This window comes from Salmo salar, chromosome 15, assembly GCF_965601325.2.
Source record: "Salmo salar chromosome 15, fSalSal1, whole genome shotgun sequence".
Taxonomy (NCBI): Eukaryota; Metazoa; Chordata; class Actinopteri; order Salmoniformes; family Salmonidae; genus Salmo; species Salmo salar.
Genome location: NC_138305.1, coordinates 90,948,220 through 90,966,185, shown reverse-complemented (window position 1 = coordinate 90,966,185; position 17,966 = coordinate 90,948,220). Strand labels below are relative to the sequence as shown.

General features: G+C 40.9%; 1 protein-coding gene and 1 long non-coding RNA gene across 2 annotated transcripts; one reads left to right on the top strand and one right to left on the bottom strand.

Moving 5' to 3' along the window:
• The first annotated feature begins 1,842 nt into the window (after positions 1–1,842).
• Positions 1,843–16,275, top strand: LOC106572375 (protein-serine O-palmitoleoyltransferase porcupine). The gene is made up of 15 exons (XM_014146456.3): positions 1,843–1,989; positions 2,918–3,070; positions 3,274–3,466; positions 3,611–3,654; positions 6,612–6,793; positions 6,875–7,005; positions 7,234–7,254; positions 7,521–7,535; positions 8,131–8,256; positions 10,259–10,359; positions 10,590–10,666; positions 10,740–10,803; positions 11,077–11,162; positions 13,943–14,056; positions 14,196–16,275. The coding sequence occupies exons 2-15, from the start codon at positions 2,932–2,934 to the stop codon at positions 14,295–14,297; spliced, it is 1,395 nt and encodes a 464-aa protein (XP_014001931.1). The 5' UTR covers positions 1,843–1,989; positions 2,918–2,931; the 3' UTR covers positions 14,298–16,275.
• LOC106572376 (uncharacterized) lies at positions 16,261–17,918 on the bottom strand. The gene is made up of 4 exons (XR_001321110.3): positions 17,615–17,918; positions 17,130–17,161; positions 16,977–17,046; positions 16,261–16,721 (listed from the first exon to the last, which is right to left on the bottom strand). It is a non-coding gene; the product is annotated as an uncharacterized LOC106572376 (long non-coding RNA).
• Between the last annotated feature and the right edge of the window lie 48 nt (positions 17,919–17,966).

Here is a 17,966-nt window from a genome sequence, read left to right as displayed (position 1 = left end):
ACTCCATAATGACAAAGCAAAAAATATATATATTTTTGCAAATGTATAAAAAAAAATGACATCACATTTACATAAGTATTCAGACCCTTTACTCAGTACTTTGTTAACGATTACAGCCTCAAGTCTACTTGGGTATGATGGTACAAGCTTGTCACATTCTTCTCTACAGATCCTCTCAAGCTGCACAGCTATTTTCAGGTCTCCAGAGATGTTTGTTCGGGTTCAAGTCCGGGCTCTGGTTGGGCCACTCAAGGTCATTGAGACTTGTACCGAAGCCACTCCTGCCTTGTCTTGGCTGTGTTCTTAGGGTTGTTGTCCTGTTGGAAGGTGAACCTCGCCCCAGTCTGAGGTCCTGAGTGCTCTGGAGCAGGTTTTCATCAAGGACCTTTCTGTACTTTGCTCCGTTCATCTTTCGATCTTGACTAGTCTCTCAGTCCCTGCCGCTGAAAAACATCCACACAGCATGAAGCTGCCACCACCATGCTTCACTGTAGGGATGGTGCCAGGTTTCCTCCAGACGTGACGCATGGCATTCAGGGCAAAGAGTTCAATCTTGGTTTCATCAGACCAGAGAGTCTTGTTTCTCACGGTCTGAGTCTTTTAGGTGCCTTTTGGCAAATTCCAAGCGGACTGTCGTGCCTTTTACTGAGGAGTGGCTTCTGTCTGGCCACTCTACCATAAAGGCCTGATTGGTGGAGTACTGCAGAGATGGTTGTCCTGGAAGGTCTGTCAGAGTGACCTTTGGGTTCTTGGTCACATCCCTGACCAAGGCCCTTCTCCCCCGATTGCTCAGTTTGGCCAGACGGACAGCTCTAGGAAGAGTCTTAGTGGTTCCAAACTTCTTCCATTTATGAATGATGGAGGCCACTGTGTTCTTGAGGACCTTCAATGCTGCAGACATTTTTTGGTACCCTTCCCCAGATCTGTGCCTCGACACAATCCTATCTTAGAGCTCTACGGACAATTCCATCAACCTCATGGCTTGGTTTTTGCTCTGACATGCACTGTCAACTGTGGGACCTTATATAGACAGGTGTGTGGGCCTTTCCAAATCATGTCCAATAAATTGAATTTACCACAGGTGGACTCCAATGAAGTTATAGAAACATCTCAAGGATGATCAATGGAAACAGGATGCACCTGAGCTCAATTTCGAGTCTCTTAGCAAAGGGTCTGAATACTTATGTAAATAAGCTATCTGTTTTTTTATTTTTAATACATTGGCAAAAATTCAAAAACCCTTTTTTCACTTTGTCATTATGGGGTATTGTGCGTAGATTTAGGGAACAATTTAATTGAATACATTTTAGAATAACTCTAACGTAACAAAATGTGGAAAAAGTCAAGGGGTCTGAATACTTCCCGAATTCACTGTATATACACATAGACCATAGATATTGTCACTAATTTGATATTCCCTGGTCTCCCAAAGCCACAGTAGAGTTATTACTTTACTCACAATTAATTTGTACATTTGATCAACTTTTTGCAAATCAATTGATCTATTTTCTATCGATATGGTTTGTACGGTTTGTCTGAGACAAAGCTATGCTCCCTGGAAAGCATTTGCGAATCCATGACCAAAAGGATATCTGCAGACGGAGCTTATTTTTCGCTGTGTGCGTCCTATTGGTCGCATAATACCTGTACGTTATGTACCCTTTGTGATTGGGCATACAGTCAAAGCCACCTCTGGTAACAGTTGCAGTTGATTTGCTAACTACCTGTATCGGGGCAACCAACTCCAATAATTGGCTGATTCCTGTAAAGCGACGCAGTTGATTGGTTAATCCGTTCGTATAGTAGCACTGGCTGCATGAATTGCTAAAGCGACTGCTGCTGATGCTATGACCTGGAGTGTGGTGTCAGCATCACGCTGCATCTGGACCGGCGGTGCATGAAGCTCATAACATTGTGTCAAGTGGTTACAGATAGAAGAAACGGACAAGTAAACCCATTTGACGGAACAACTGACTGAAGGGTTTGGAGGTAAAACACATCATTTTCCTCTCAAAAATATAAGCAAATCTGGAATGATGATGAGTCTCGTGAAAAAGCGTCTTTCTCCCTCTGGCGGTGTAGCGTGTGGGGCTCGGCTGACTATCCAGACCACTGTGTTGTAGGTATTTTCTTATCTGATCATGGTTGATGAGAAAGCATGGTCAGCGAATTTCATTAATAGCGGATAGCTATCGTTATCAAGTGAGCACAATAATGGAAGACTGTACTGCTACGACCTTTGCAAACCGCAGCTGACATTAGTGTGAAGACAACTGCACTGCGGATTATGACGGATTTGTATGGCGCCAGCCTGCTAGCTAGCTATTTGTGAGTTGTGCCTTGTAAACCAGCATGCAAGTTAATGTTGTGTGTTGTAGCTTGGGAAACAACATAAACCTGTCAGTTTGTGGAAGACTATTTGGGTCACTTATAGATTAAATATACGATATATTGATTTAGCAGAATAGCTTGCCTGGTACTGTCTGTAGTTGTCCATGAACGCACACAGCTGCCTACATATCATATCATGCATTTTGTTGACGCACAGACGCCCCCCCCCCCAAAAAATGAAAATGTGCTTGTCTTTTCCTACTATCACAGACTTTGTTGATAACTACCTTTGTTGATAACTACTTTACTCAGGAAAATGTACTTACTACGACTGATATGGTTGTGTCCCTAGCTATTTTAAGATGAATGTATTAATTCTAAGTCGCTCTGGATAACAGCATCTGCTAAAGAACTCACATTTAAAATGTTAGTATAGTTTAGCCAGTAACCCTGCTCTGCTTACTTTGTCAGCATGCACGAAGAGTGATGGTCACAGATGTTATTTCTGTTGGAACTTATACATTTTAAATTGTTATGTTGCCTATTAGAATATCCTTCTTCGTGATTTACACCCCCCCCTTCCAAGGTTCTGTGCATAGCATGATGGGGTCCTTCAGCCGACAGGAGTTCTTCCATGAGCTTGTGGAGGGCTGCATTCTGCCCACCACTCAGCAGGGCCTGGAGCAGGTCTGGCAGCTCCTGGTAATCTGCCTTCTATGCCGACTTCTCTGGATTCAGGGTGAGATTTCACGTTCCTTTGTTTGAAATGACACTTTCGGAATTTCATTATCGCAGACATGATGAGTATTAGGAGAGTAATTTTGATTTGACATTTCTGAAAAATGATTATATAGAACTGAAGAACTACATGCATGTTTTAGGACTGTCTACAACTACATGCTGTTATTCTCTTCTGTGTTGTTGTTTTGTTGGCCTGGTCAGGCCTCCCATCCTATGTGAAACACCTGAGCACTGTGGCAGGAGGGTTCTACATTCTGTACCTGTTCTTTGAGCTCCACATGGTGTGGGTAGTACTGCTCAGTCTACTGTGCTACCTCATCCTCTTCCTCTGTCGACACTCCAGTAACCGGGCCACCTTCCTCTCCATCACCATCCTCATCTACCTGCTCATGGGGTAGGTAGGCCTTCTCTGTTACCAGGCAACAACGTACAACTTTTTAAGTAAAGATAATTGATGATAAATAACTTGACTTAGTCCTTTTAGCTCCTAGTGGAGTAAACGGCTTCTAATTGGTCTACTGTTGACTTATCCAACCAGAGAGCTGCATATGATGGACACCACCACCTGGCACAAAATGAGAGGTTGGTTCATACTTTGTGTGTGTGTGTATATCTCTCTATAGTAGACCAATTGTATGTATATATATATATAGTACCAGTCAAACGTTTGGACACCTACTCATTCAAGGGATTTTCTTTATTTTACTTTTTTCTACATTGTAGAATAATAGTGAAGACAAACTATGAAGTAACCAAAAATGTGTTGAACAAATCAAAATATATTTGATATTCTTCAAAGTAGCCACCCTTTGCCTTGATGGCAACTTTGCACACTCTTGGCATTCTCTCAATCAGCTTCATGAGGAATGCTTTTCCAAAAATCTTGGAGTTCTCACATATGCTGAGCACTTGTTGGCTGCTTTTCCTTCCCTCTGCGTTCCAACTCATTCCAAACCATCTCAATTTGGCTGAGGTCGGCTGATTGTGGAGGCCAGATCATCTGATGCAGCACTCCATCACTCTCCTTCTTGGTCATACAGCCCTTACACAGCCTGGAGGTGTGTTGGGTCATTGTCCTGTTGAAAAACAAATGATAGTCCCACTGACCGTGTCACCAGCAAAGCACCCACACACCATCACACCTTCTCTTCCATGCGTCACGGTGGGAACCACACATGCCGAGATCATCCGTTCACCCACTCTGCGTCTCACAAGACACGGCGGTTGGAACCAAAAATCTCAAATTTGGACTCATCAGACCAAAGGACCGATTTCCACCAGTCTAATGTCCATTGCTTGTGTTTCTTGGCCCAAGAAAGTCTCTTCTTATTGGTGTCCTTTAGTAGTGGTTTCTTTGCAGCAATTTGACCATGAAAGCCTGATTCACACAGTCTCCTCTGAACAGTTGATTTTGAGATGTCTTTTACTTGAACTCTGTGAAGCATTTATTTAGGCTGCTATTTCTGAGGCTGGTAACTCTAATGAACTTATGCTCTGCAGCAGAGGTAAGTTGGGTCTTCTTTTACTGTGGCGGTCCTCATGAGAGCCAGTTTCATCATAGCGCTTGATGGTTTTTGCGACTGCACCTTAAGAAACGTTCAAAGTTCTTGAAATTTTCCGGATTGACTGACCTTAAAGTAATGATGGAGTGTTGTTTCTCTTTGCTTCTTTGAGCTGTTCTTTCCATAATATGGACTTGGTCTTTTACCAAATAGGGCTGTCTTCTGTATACCACCCCTACCTTGTCACAACACAACTGATTGGCTCAAACACATTAAGAAGGAAAGAAATTCCCCAAATTAACTTTTAACAAGGCACACCTGTTAATTGAAATGTATGACTACCTCAGGTGAAGCTGGTTGAGAGAATGCCAAAAGTGTGGAAAGCTGTCAAGGTTAATTTGAAGAATCTCAAATATACAATGTATTTGAAATTGGTTAACACTTTTTTGGTTACTGCATTATTCCATACATTTGAAGTCAGAAGTTTATATACATTTAAACTCAGTTTTCCACAATTCCTGACATTTAATCTTAGTAAAAATCCCCTGTCTTTGGTCAGTTAGGATCACCACTTTATTTTAAGAATGTGAAATGTCAGAATAATAGTAGAATGATTGATTTATTTCAGCTTTTATTTCATTCATCACATTCCCAGTGGGTCAGAAGTTTATATACACTCAATTAGTATTTGGTAGCATTGCCTTTAAATTGTTTAACTTGGGTCAAACATTTTGGGAAGCTTCCCACAATGAATTAATTTTTGCCCATTCCTCCTGACAGAGCTGGTGTAACTGAGTCAGGTTTGTAGGCCTCCTTGCTCACACATGCTTTTTCAGTTCTGCCCACAAATTTTCTATAGGTTTGAGGTCAGGGCTTTGAGATGGCCACTCCAATACCTTGACTTTGTTGTCCTTAAGCCATTTTTGGCACAACTTTGGAAGTATGCTTGGGGTCATTGTCCATTTGGAAGACCCATTTGCGACCAAGCTTTAACTTCCTGACTGATGTCTTGAGATGTTGCTTCAATATATCCACATAGTTTCCCTTCCTCCTGATGCCATCTATTTTGTGAAGTGCCCCAGTCCCTCCTGCAGGAAAGCACTCCCACAACATGATGCTGCCACCCCTGTGCTTCACGGTAGGGTTGGTGTTCTTCGGCTTGCAAGCATCTCCTTTTTCCTCCAAACATAATGATGGTCATTATGGCCAAACAGTTCTATTTTATATCAGACCAGAGGACATTTCTCCAAAAAGTACGATCTTTGTCCCCATGTGCAGTTGCATATCGAGGTCTGGCTTTTTTTATGGTTTTGGAGCAGTGGATTCTTCCTTGCTGAGCGGCCTTTCAGGTTATGTCGATATAGGACTCTTTTTACTGTGGATATAGATACTTTTGTACCTGTTTCCTCCAGCATTTTCACAAGGTCCTTTGCTGTTGTTCTGGGATTGATTTGCACTTTTCGCACCAAAATACATTCATCTCGAGGAGACAGAACGCGACTCCTTCATGAGCGGTATGACGGCTGCGTGGTCCCATGGTGTTTATACTTGCGTACTATTGTTTGTACAGATGAACGTGGTACTTTCAGGCATTTGGAAATTGCTCCCCAAGATGAACCAGACTTGTGGAGGTCTACAATTCTTTTTTTTTTTTAATTTTATGAGGTCTTGGCTGATTTCTTTTGATTTTCCCATGATGTCAAGCAAAGAGGCACTGAGTTTGAAGGTAGGCCTTGAAATGCATTTGTTAACAAGAAATTTGTGGAGTGGTTGAAAAACGAGTTTTAATTAGTGTATGTAAACTTCCGACTTCAACTGTATGTGTTATTTCATAGTTTTTATGTCTTCACTATTGTTCTACAATGTAGAAAATAGTAAAAATAAAGAAAAACCCTTGAATGCTGTAGGTGTCTAAACTTGACTGGCACTGTGTATCCCCCAAAACCCTGTGAAAGATTCATTAAAACTATGTGTTGTACATGAAAACATTAACAATGTGATGAATATTTCAAGTCTCACTGAGTTCTGTATCTGCAGGTTCCCAGATGGTGGTTGCCATGAAGGCCATCTCTCTAGCCTTTGACCTGGATCGGGGTGTGGTGGCTAATGTGCCTTCTCCTGTGGAGTTCATGGGCTATATCTACTTTGTTGGGACTATCATATTTGGGCCCTGGATCAGCTTTAACAGCTACAGAGAGGCTATAGAGGGCCGCAAACTGGTAAGTTCAATGTTAAGTCCTGTCTAGAACAGAGGGATATGGAAGGGGATGGTATTTAGATGTTCTCCTTGTCTTCCTCAGAGTTTCTCCTGGATATGGAAAGTGTGTGTCAGCTGGGTGAAGAGCCAGCTGTGTCTGATCACCTCTAACTGTGTTGCTCCATACCTCTTCCCTTACTTCATCCCCATCTACGGGGACAAGCTGCTACGCAAGTAAGTGACTGACCTAACCTCTTATTGCTGTTGTAATGATTTATTGTAGGTCATAGAAAGCATCCACAGACATTGATGTTTGATCGTTCAAAAACAAGTGCAACATAAATGTTTTTTGTAGGAAAGATGTTTGAGTAATGTTTTTCTGTAGTGTAATGCGCACATTCTTATTTGTTTCTTTTTCTCCCTTTAAATAAATGTTCTTACTTTGCCTTGGCTCTACCCCAGCAAAACAAAACGGAAGACCAGGTAATTATTTATCAGATTTTATGACAATACAATATCCTCCATCTGTCTCTGTAATTTATTTTGTTGCATGTCCATTTCTAACTCACCAGCTCTTCCACCTTCCTGACACCTACACGTCTGTATCTCCATCATTCCTACAACCGTGTGTCTCTGTCCTGCCCACTCATGCCATGAGACTTAAGAGTGAGTGTGTATCAGTTAAATGTATAAAATCAAATAAATGGTGATAACTGATTAACATTTTCCTTCAATTGTTTGCTGCGCAGAGGTTCTGTGGCAAGGTATGTTTAATGCCATTTATATTACAATGGAAAATTGTATTATTGTTATGTCCAATGCAGTAGTTTTAATCTCAATATTAAATCATTTCTGCTTAACAATTAAGTACCTTACTATGATTGTTTTCAATTAAATGTTAAAAAAGAAACTTAGCAAAGAGACATTTCTCAAGCAAGAAAAATCAACTTAACTTGGAAAAGTGCAGTGTGAAGGTGCGACAGTGGGAAAGAAGTGGTCGTATGCACCTCTGCTCACATCAATTGTGTTTGGTTGGGGAATCTGGTGGGGAGGGGAATACTGAAAACTATCTGTTATTGGCAGAAAGGTTGGGAACACTCTTTTGTATTGGTCTATTTACCACGTCACCAGGCAGGCCAAAACTACATCCCACCAAAACAGGCTGAAATTTCGGGCATTCCTTTCAAACAGCTCTTACACTAAAAGGGCATTATCAAATATTTAAAACAATTTCACAGTATTATTCCAACCTCATAGTGTGGAAATATATATACAGCACAGGAAAATAACCTAAGTGTGATTTGAGGCTTTTATTTTGACAGGTGTCTTCTAATTTAACCTTCTTCCATTGACCTCTAGGTGGCTCCTGGCCTATGAGAATGCACTCTCATTCCACTTCAGCAACTACTTTGTGGGTTACCTGAGTGAGACCACCACCACTCTGGCTGGAGCAGGCTTTACTGAAGAGAAAGACAACCTCAAATGGTCAGTGCATTAAAGCATCATGGTGACTCAGCTTGGCATAGACTTGCCATAAATTACAGTGCATTCGGAAAATATTCAGACCCCTTGACTTTTTCCACATTTTGTTACGTTAGTCTTATTCTCAAAATGATCAAATCGTTTTTTTCCCTCATTAATCTACACACAATGCCCCATAATGACTGTTAGGTTCTAATTCTCAGAGTAAAAAACTCAACGGACACTATGGAAGATTAACCAAGTTTATTCTTCCCAGAGGATTAATACAGCTGCATTAGACAAAAACATTTTCACACAAGCACTTATATTTAACCCTTCCGCCTAGGCTGAGTCTCCTCCTACACATCTGTACAAACATTGTATCTTTTCTGCTAGCCAGGACACTAAGTGATACGGGCCATAAACTTTAACGTGACCTGATCTCGACCCCCCCCCATCACTAATCCATGGCTCTCTCCCCTTATCAATGCCTGCCACGTGATCGCTTCCCGGCACTCAATATTTCAATAGGATACCTGATATCATGTAAATGTTATACATTACCCTCTCCCTCAGTGACATGAATAAGTATATTTCATATTCTCAGAACCCAACATGACTAAGCAAAAACGGGTTTTTAGATTTATTTTGCAAATCTATATAATAAAGAAAAAAAATGCAATATTACATTTACGTAAGTATTCAGACTCTTTACTCAGTACTTTTTTGAAGCACCGTTGGTCGCAATTACAGCCTTATGTCTTGGGTATGACGCTACAAGCTTGGCACACCTGTATTTGGGGAGTTTCTCCCATTCTTCTCTGCAGATCCTCTCAAGCTCTGTCAGGTTGGATGAGGAGTGTCGCTGCGCATATATTTTCAGGTCTCTCCAGAGATGTTTGATCGGGTTCAAGTCCGGACTATGGCTGAGCCACTCAAGGACATTCAGAGACTTGTCCCGTAGCCACTCCTTCAATATCTTGGCTGTGTGCTTAGGGTTGTTGTCCTGTTGGAAGGTGAACCTTGCCCCAGTGTGAGGTCCTGAGCGCTCTGGAGCAAGTTTTCATCAAGGATCTCTCTGTACTTTGCTCCGTTCATCTTTGCCTCGATCCTGACTAGTCTCCCAGTCCCTGCCGCTGAAAACATCTTTACAGCATGATGCTGCCACCACCATGCTTCACCGTAGCGATGGTGCCAGGTATCCTCCAGATGTGACGCATGGCATTCAGGCCAAAGAGTTCAATCTTGGTTTCATCAGACAAGAGAGTCTTGTTTCTCATGGTCTGAGAGTTCTTTAGGTGCCTTTTGGCAAACTCAAAGTGGGCTGCCATGTGCCTTTTTACTGAGTAGCTTCCATCTGGCCACTCTACCGTAAAGGCCTGATTGGTGGAGTGCTGCAGAGATGGTTGTCCTTTTGGAAGGTTCTCCCCTTTCCACAGAGGAACTCTGGAGCTCTGTCAGTGACCATCGGGTTCTTGGTCACCTCCCTGACCATGGCCCTTCTCTCCCGATTGCTCAGTTTGGCCAGGTGGCCAGCTCTAGGAAGAGTATTGGTGGTTCCAAACTTCTTCCATTTAAGAATGATGGAGGCCACTGTGTTCTTGGATCTTCAATGCTGCAGAAATGTTTTGGTACCCTTCCCCAGATCTGTGCCTCGACACAATCCTATCTTAGAGCTCTACGGACAATTCCATCAACCTCATGGCTTGGTTTTTGCTCTGACATGCACTGTCAACTGTGGGACCTTTTTATATAGACAGGTGTGTGGTGTGTGTGTGTGTGTGTGTGTGTGCCTTTCCAAATCATGTCCAATCAATTTTAAGTTGTAGAAACATCTCAAGGATGATCAATGGAAACAAGATGCACTTGAGCTCAATTTCGAGTCTCATAGCAAAATGACTAAATACTTACGTAAATACGGTATCGATTTTTCCCGAATGCACTGTAAATGCCTTATTTGGCCCCCTCCTAGTTCTCTTTCCCCCTTCAAACAGCCCAACTGAAATGCATGTGTTTTATTCTCCAGGGATATGACGGTTGCTAAGCCCCTGCATGTGGAGTTTCCCAGGTCTATGGTGGAGGTGGCCACCTCGTGGAATCTGCCCATGTCCAGATGGCTCAACACCTGTAAGCTTTCTGTGAAATGGGACACATTTACAGCATTGTTACTCTGCCTATAAAGACCTTACTTTGAACCAAATACACAAAATTAATACAACTTTTTATTTTTTAAACAGTTTTCAGTTGCCTCTCTACAATTTTTAAATGTAAAGCAGTGAAAATCCCAACTCAATTACTCCATTTGAACGGGAATACAAACTTGATTCTCATAAAACTGTTTCTGTCTGATCACCCAGATGTTTTTACCAGTGCTCGCAACCTTGGAACCTTTTCAGCCATCCTAGTGACATACACAGCCAGTGCACTTCTACATGTGAGTATGCACAAGCAGGTGTGAGTGCAGGTGTGTAAGAGATTTTCTTACCGTTGTCTCCTTTGGCCTTTAGGGTCTCAGCTTCCACCTGGGTGCAGTGCTACTGTCTCTCGGGTTCATCACATATATTGAGCATGGTAAGTCTATAAAAGAAATGGCCTGCTATTCAAAAATAACCCTTTGCTAATTTTATTTAAGTTCCACATTACCTTTCAGTAATAACATTATTAACATCTGGAGAATAACTTTAGGTGACATATAGAGTTTGTTTATTACTAATGAACACTCAATTAACTTGGCTTTGTGGCACAAAGCACAGCAAATGCTGAGTAGGTATGACAGGATGAATCATTTGTGAATTACATTTGATCTGCCTGAGACTAATTTTATTGGATTTTCCTTTGTTCCAGTTTTGCGGAAGAGATTGGCAGCCATTTTTAATGCGTGTATTCTGTCAAAGAAATGCCAGCCAAACTGCTCTCACAAGAACAATAAGGTATGATTTAAATATTTTATTTGTGTGATATTTATGCATAATGGAATTTTCATATGTAAAGTCTAAAAGAGTTGTCAATATTGTCCCCATACAAATGGTCCATACAACGTTTCACGTTATCTCTTATACTTAACCTGTCTGGGAACGTGGGACGCTTGCGTCCCACCCTAGTCAACAGCCAGCGGAATCGCGTCGCGAGAAATACAAAACCTCATAAATGCTATAACTTCAATTTCTCAAACATATGACTATTTTGCACCATTTTATAGATGCACCTCTCCTGAATCGAACCACGTTGTCCGATTTCCAAAAAGGCTTTACAGCAAAAGCAAAACATTAAATTATGTTAGGAGACTACCCTGCCAAAAAAAATCACACTGCCATTTTCAAAGCAACTAACATGCATCACAAATACCCAAAACACAGCTAAATGCAGCACTAACCTTTGACAATCAGATGACACTCCTAGGACATCATATTACACAATACATGCATTTTTTGTTCGATAAAGTTCATATTTATATATAAAAACAGCATTTTACATCGGCGCGTGACGTTCAGAAAATATTTTCCCTCAAATGCTTCCGGTGAATCAGCGCTACAATTTACAAAATTACTATTTGAAAACATTGTTGAAATTTTATATTGTCATTCAAAGAATTATAGATTAACATCTCGTGAATGCAACCGCATTGCCAGATTTAAAAATAACTTTACTGGGAAATCACACTTTCCAATAAACGACGTGGTATGCTCAGAAAAATAGGCTAGGCGATACATGTTAGCGCCATCTTGGAACCATCTAAAATCAAATATACTATTGTAAATATTCCCTTACCTTTGATTATCTTCATCAGAAGGCACTTCCAGGAATCCCAGGTCCACAACAAATGTAGTTTTGTTCGAAAAAGTTAATTTATGTCCCAATAGTTCCTTCTCGTTAGCGCGTTCCGAAGGCTACTCATAATGTACTGAAGCGCGCGGGACTTGTCGTCACGAATGTGCAAGAAATGTATATTTACGTTCGTTCAAACGTTGTATAACAAATCTTTAGGGCCTTTTTCAACCAGAGCTTCAATAATATTCAAGGCGGACGATTGCATTGTCTTACTAAATGTTTCAGAACAAAAGGGTTCCCATGGGCGCCCGCGTCATAGTAGTAATGGCCCTCCCCCTGTGACCAACTTCCCAAGCATCTCTTTGGGTCAGTTTCTACCATAGACTCAAACCACTTTGTAAAGACTGTTGACATCTAGTGGAAGCCTTAGGAAGTGCTAAATGATTAAGTCCCTGTGTGTTTCAATGGCAAAGGCTTGAAAGTGATTCCACAAATCAGATTTCCACTTCCTGTTAGGATTTGTCTCAGGGTTTGGACTGCCATATTAGTTTTGTTATACTCACATACACCATTCAAACAGTTTTAGAAACTTTAGAGTGTTTTCTATCCAAATCTACTAATTATATGCATATTCTAGTTACTGGGCAGGAGTAGTAACCAGATTAAATCGGGTACGGTTTTTATCCGGCCGTGCAAATACTGCCCCCTATCCCCCAACAGGTTAAAGGAAAAATCTACCCAAATCCATTCAGTCCTGTAATTTACAGTGTTAAATAACACTAATATGTGAGAACAATATTTTTTGTGAACAAATGTTTCATTTTGGCGTTATAATAAGGTTGGTAGAAACATGGAAAATCATTGTGGAAATCTGTTGTAGCTCAAGTCGACTACAAAATCCACAATGTAATGCTCTCTCATGGCTGGCTGGCTAGCAAACGTAGCAACACACAATAATACCAAAGACAATATTAGCATGTAATGTAGCTAGTTAGTGCAGTTTGTTTAGCCAATTTTACAGCTATCAATTTAGGAGTCTACAATGTCACCATATTTGACCTGCAGATCGATGTGCCTCACGTAGTGGAGTCTAACATTCGCAACGGCAAATATACTTTTGAGGAGACGTTGCCCATGCTACGTCAATGGGCCGTGCGGTGCATTCTGGGACAAGGAGTTCTCTCCTGGAAGGAGTAAATAGGAGTATTGGGTGCTAGTTCAAAACCCAACATTAGCACGAATTCCGTCAACAAGAAGTAACACATTACAAATATTTCCCGAGATGTGAGATAATTAACTTACTATCCGTAATATCGCATAGCTTTGGAATCGTGATATTACGTACTTTAGAGGAAAATCCGCACCTTTCTCAACATATACACTGACTTTGAGAAGGGATTGCGTGACGATTAGCTTAGCGACTGCGTGATGCAGCATGATAACATGAATGCGACTGGTCGACAGTGCTGGGTGGGGTGTTATACATTCCTTCATTCATTGGATTCCTATCTCCTTTCTATAATATCTCTGGCAATGGCACCATGTAATACACCCTGAACTAAATAGGAAAAATGTGCTAGACCCTCCATTAAATTACATATTTCTCGAGGTAGGAATATCGCCAAAATATGATCAATGGCTCATTCGAAAGAAGACATCCTCCTGAGTTCTGACATCGGCCAATATTGAAATATGACATGTATGATAGACGTTTTCGCAATCTAAAAGTTGTATTCCTATTAACTTCCAGTGTAGTGAGGCAACTTTATCAAGGTGCAGCCGGATTTCTGCCTGCTTGAACGCCAATAACTCAGATAAACAGGATAACATCACTCAAAGATGCACAAAAACATAACATTCAAAATGGGTGAACCTTTAACCGATGCCAAAAAATCACCAATAAGAATGTTTGCAATCTCTTCTGCTCCTCCCATCCACACAGGTCCTGTGGGTGTACGTCATTAACGTAGCCTTCAGCACCCTGGCTGTCTTCCACCTGGCATACCTGGGCTCTCTGTTCAACTCCACTGTTGACTACATGGATGATGATGATGAGGTAACTATTTACTGAATGGTGTCAGTCTCTAAGATGGCCAAATACATACATGACTGAGTCATCGTCAGATCTTTTAGAACGAAGCATTATGGTTGAGTTAGGCATTTCAAACCCATGTCTACGTTCTCTCCCTTTACAGAGTGACGTGGCCAACCACACCATTCAGAAGTGGTCGGAGCTGAGCTGGGCCAGCCACTGGGTGACGTTTGGCTGCTGGGTGCTCTACCGCATCATCCTCTAAATGTGTGTCTGTGTGAGAGAGAGGGCGAGCTGGGGATAGAGACGGTGAAAGAAATGAACCGCACCTATGTACAGTATATTAACTATTTTACTCAAGACCAACATGCAGTGCTCAGGACACCGCCTAAGAGATTGGGCTATCTACTTACTGTAACCTGCTGGTGACAAACTATTTTTGATACTCTTGAAATAATGTCCCACTCTTCCTTAATTGCATCATTTTGTTTTTAATCACATCATTTTGTTTGAGCTGCTGCATTTGTCCCTTGTGGAAAGACAGATGGCAGATTCTGATCAGACATCTCACTGTGATTCTCAATCAATACCCATCCTGTCAATCAATACCCATCCTGTCAACATGGCAGTGGTCATTCATTCAATCTTTTATGGACTGATAAGAACCCATTCACTAGTTTTCAGAAGTGATTCCAAAATATGCCATTTAAGTATTGTTTTCCTGTTCCTCCATTTTAGAATGCTATATATTTTTCTATTACAACCTAATTATTTTTCTATTACAACCTAAAACCCAGGTTGGAGATGAGGAAAGTTTCTGTTTGTATGACAGCACAAAACTGAATTATAAGGCAGCAACTTTCCTTTGTGGATTTTAGTAGAAATAATAGAAGTTTGTAGTTCATGTTTTTTTTTTTTTTTTTTTTATGGAAATAATCATGTCAATTGGTGCCAAATTTTAGCCAGTTTTTCCATTGTCCTGTTAATAACTATGTAACTGTGATATATTTTACAAATTATTGTAGTTCAGTCAAGAAAGAATACGAAAGTCTTTACTTGGTCAGAGTTCTTCATGTTGCTGTTAAGCGGATTATGAAAATACATCCTGTTTTCGATGCAAAATGAAGATGACGTTTGAAGTTGTATCAGTAACTAAAGGCTTTGGTCATTTTCTATATCCTGCTCTTTTTTTTGTAAAACATGCTTTTAAGGAAATGAATTATTTCTAATGGAATGCCTACTGCTCCTGAACATACTGCACATAAGCTGAATCGTGCTGGTTATCCCACGCAACCCATTCCTTACCGACAGATTCTACAGTACCTGTTATGTTTACGTAGATCTGTCCACGAGAGATTACATGTACTGTAATTTAGTAGGCTTTTATTTAGAATACAAGGTTCAACTCATTTGCCATGCAATGCACAAGAAAATATTTTTATAGCTAAACCAAGATAGACCACAGCCTGTTGTTTCCAATGTGAACAAATGAGTCATAGTGGGCAGAACAAGCAAGGAGGTGGGCAGCGCCAAGCACGAGCTAGCAAAATCCTATTGGCCTGTTCTAGCATGCATCTGCACATTTCGGTTAGGGAATGCATACTCTGAAGTGTGCATGTGCAATAACTAAATTCACCTTTGCACGCCTAAACAAAGCAATTTTTTTTTTATTTGACTTTGATAAATGGTAAAGTCTACAAAACTTAGTCCACTTTGTTCATAACTGATTTATAGTTTTGGGAGCAGAACTGTATTGAGATCAAATATTTCATTTGCAGAATGGCCATCTCCTTCCTTCTTCTCCCACTGCCGGCCACTGGGCTTCCTCTCACTACCATATTTGGTAGTGAGTGGAAATGCCAAACGGATGCTTCACCTTTATACATCTGGTGAAATATCTGTCTCATTGTTCTGTGGCACAAGTACACAGCCTTAGCACACCACCTTTCACCACTGTCCAAGTGAAATATTAATCCCAAGGGTTTGTTTTGTCAAACTTTTACCTACAGTATATGTGTGAAGCTACTGAGGGAGATATGTGATACTTTTTAATACATTTTGTATCAAACCTGAATCGCTATTTATCTTTGGTTCAAGTTTATGTGAAGTACTATTCACTGTTAAAGGAAGCTACCTTGCGTAAACAATTTCTGCCAAGCAGACATGTTCTTACGTGGCATTCAAAAACATATCTTGTGTGAACATGTAACAACAATAAACTGCTGGACTGTTTTAGGAAATAATAGTTTATGTGCTTATTTACAAGAATGGTTTGGACTGTTAAACAGTTGATCAAAATAAGGAACTTTGGGTGGGAAGAGGGGGAAAGATTGGGTAGATGAAGGTTTCAGTTTCTGGGGAAGCTCAGAGTATTGTCTGTGTTTGACCTCGTGACCATCCATTTCCAAGCTTCCTACAATCCAGAGCAGACTCAGGGAGGGGAAATGGGGTGGGAAGAAAGGGCATACACAGTGGATCACTGATGGATGGATATGTGGGTCACTTTCTGCCCTTGTGAGAAGAGGTGAGCGTAGTTGTGTAGCGATGGCCTGTCTGCAGGTCCAAGGGAGGTTCTTCAGCCTTGTCTACCCCGAGGACCCCCATGCTTGTGATGGCAGGATCCCAGCAGAGTCTCCAGAGCCAACTTTACAAAAACCTGGAAATTATTGCTTCTCTCCCTTCGGCTGTCCTAAGAGGGGACGGAACACAGAAAGATACCTTCAATGCAGACATGCAAAGTAGACAAGAGACCCTGCTTCTCACATACTGTAGCATTGGGTGGGAAGAATTAGCCAACTATAATTTACTTGGTCCAGCTCTCAATCATTTGGAGAGCAAGGACTGGTTGAGTTGACTTAAACTTAGAAAATGACAACTCATATACATGAGGCTGTTTAAGCCCATCATCCTCCTACCCTCAATCCTAGATTACTCTAATGCTTACCTCCTTGCTTTTTGTTATCATCTCCTTTCTGATCAGCTTTCTTCGGTTGCTCCTTCGGACTCTGAGGTTGCTGAGGAGATTCATTGGGGAGAAATAACTTAGACACTCAAACTTGAATTTAATCTACAATGAATGAGAAGTTCTTGTTCTTACCTTGGTAGCTGATTTCTTGTCAGATTTGTTACCTACAAACGATGAAAGAATGTTGATTTATTAGTCTTTAAAAATAACACAAATAACACTTCAACTATTTTAACTTTATTTAACTAGGCAAGTTAGTTAAGAACAAATTCTTAAGGTGCACCACCCTATGGGCCTCCCAATCACAGCCAGATGTGATGCTGCCTAGATTTGTACCAGGTATTGACACCTCTTGCACTGAGATACAGTGTCTTAGACCACTGCACCACTGGGGAGCCCAACTAGATGGATAGTCCCATATAAAAATTATTTTAAAAACACAGTATAGCATAGGCATAAATTCACTACATTATACACTACCTTGAGAAAAGCATTTATATATGAGAGCGAAAAAAATAAATATATATATATATATATATATATATATAAAAATAGGCTATAATAAAAAAAAATATATAGGCTAACCAAATCATAAAATGTTACTTTACAAATAATACCTTTTGTTCCTGGCATTTTGGCTGCGCTCCAAAGTCTGTCTGTCTTTTACAAAACTCAGTGCTTATGTGGCGTCAAACTCGGCTCATTTATGGCTCCGGCTCCTGAATGGTCCCGTCACCAGGGCCCTTTCGGGAAAGAGCGCGGCGAACAAGCAAAGAGCCCCGTCAGCTGCGCGAGAGGGACACCGTCCTTCTGGCCTTTGCTGAGCTCAGGCGAAACGTCTGAATGTGCGACCCAAACTCATAATCCCATCATTGTATGGACAATGCGCTGTAGATCTCATTGTTCTCAAGTTCAACAACAAGAAAGAGTTTTCATCATAGATCATGTGTGTGTGTGTGTGTGTGTGTT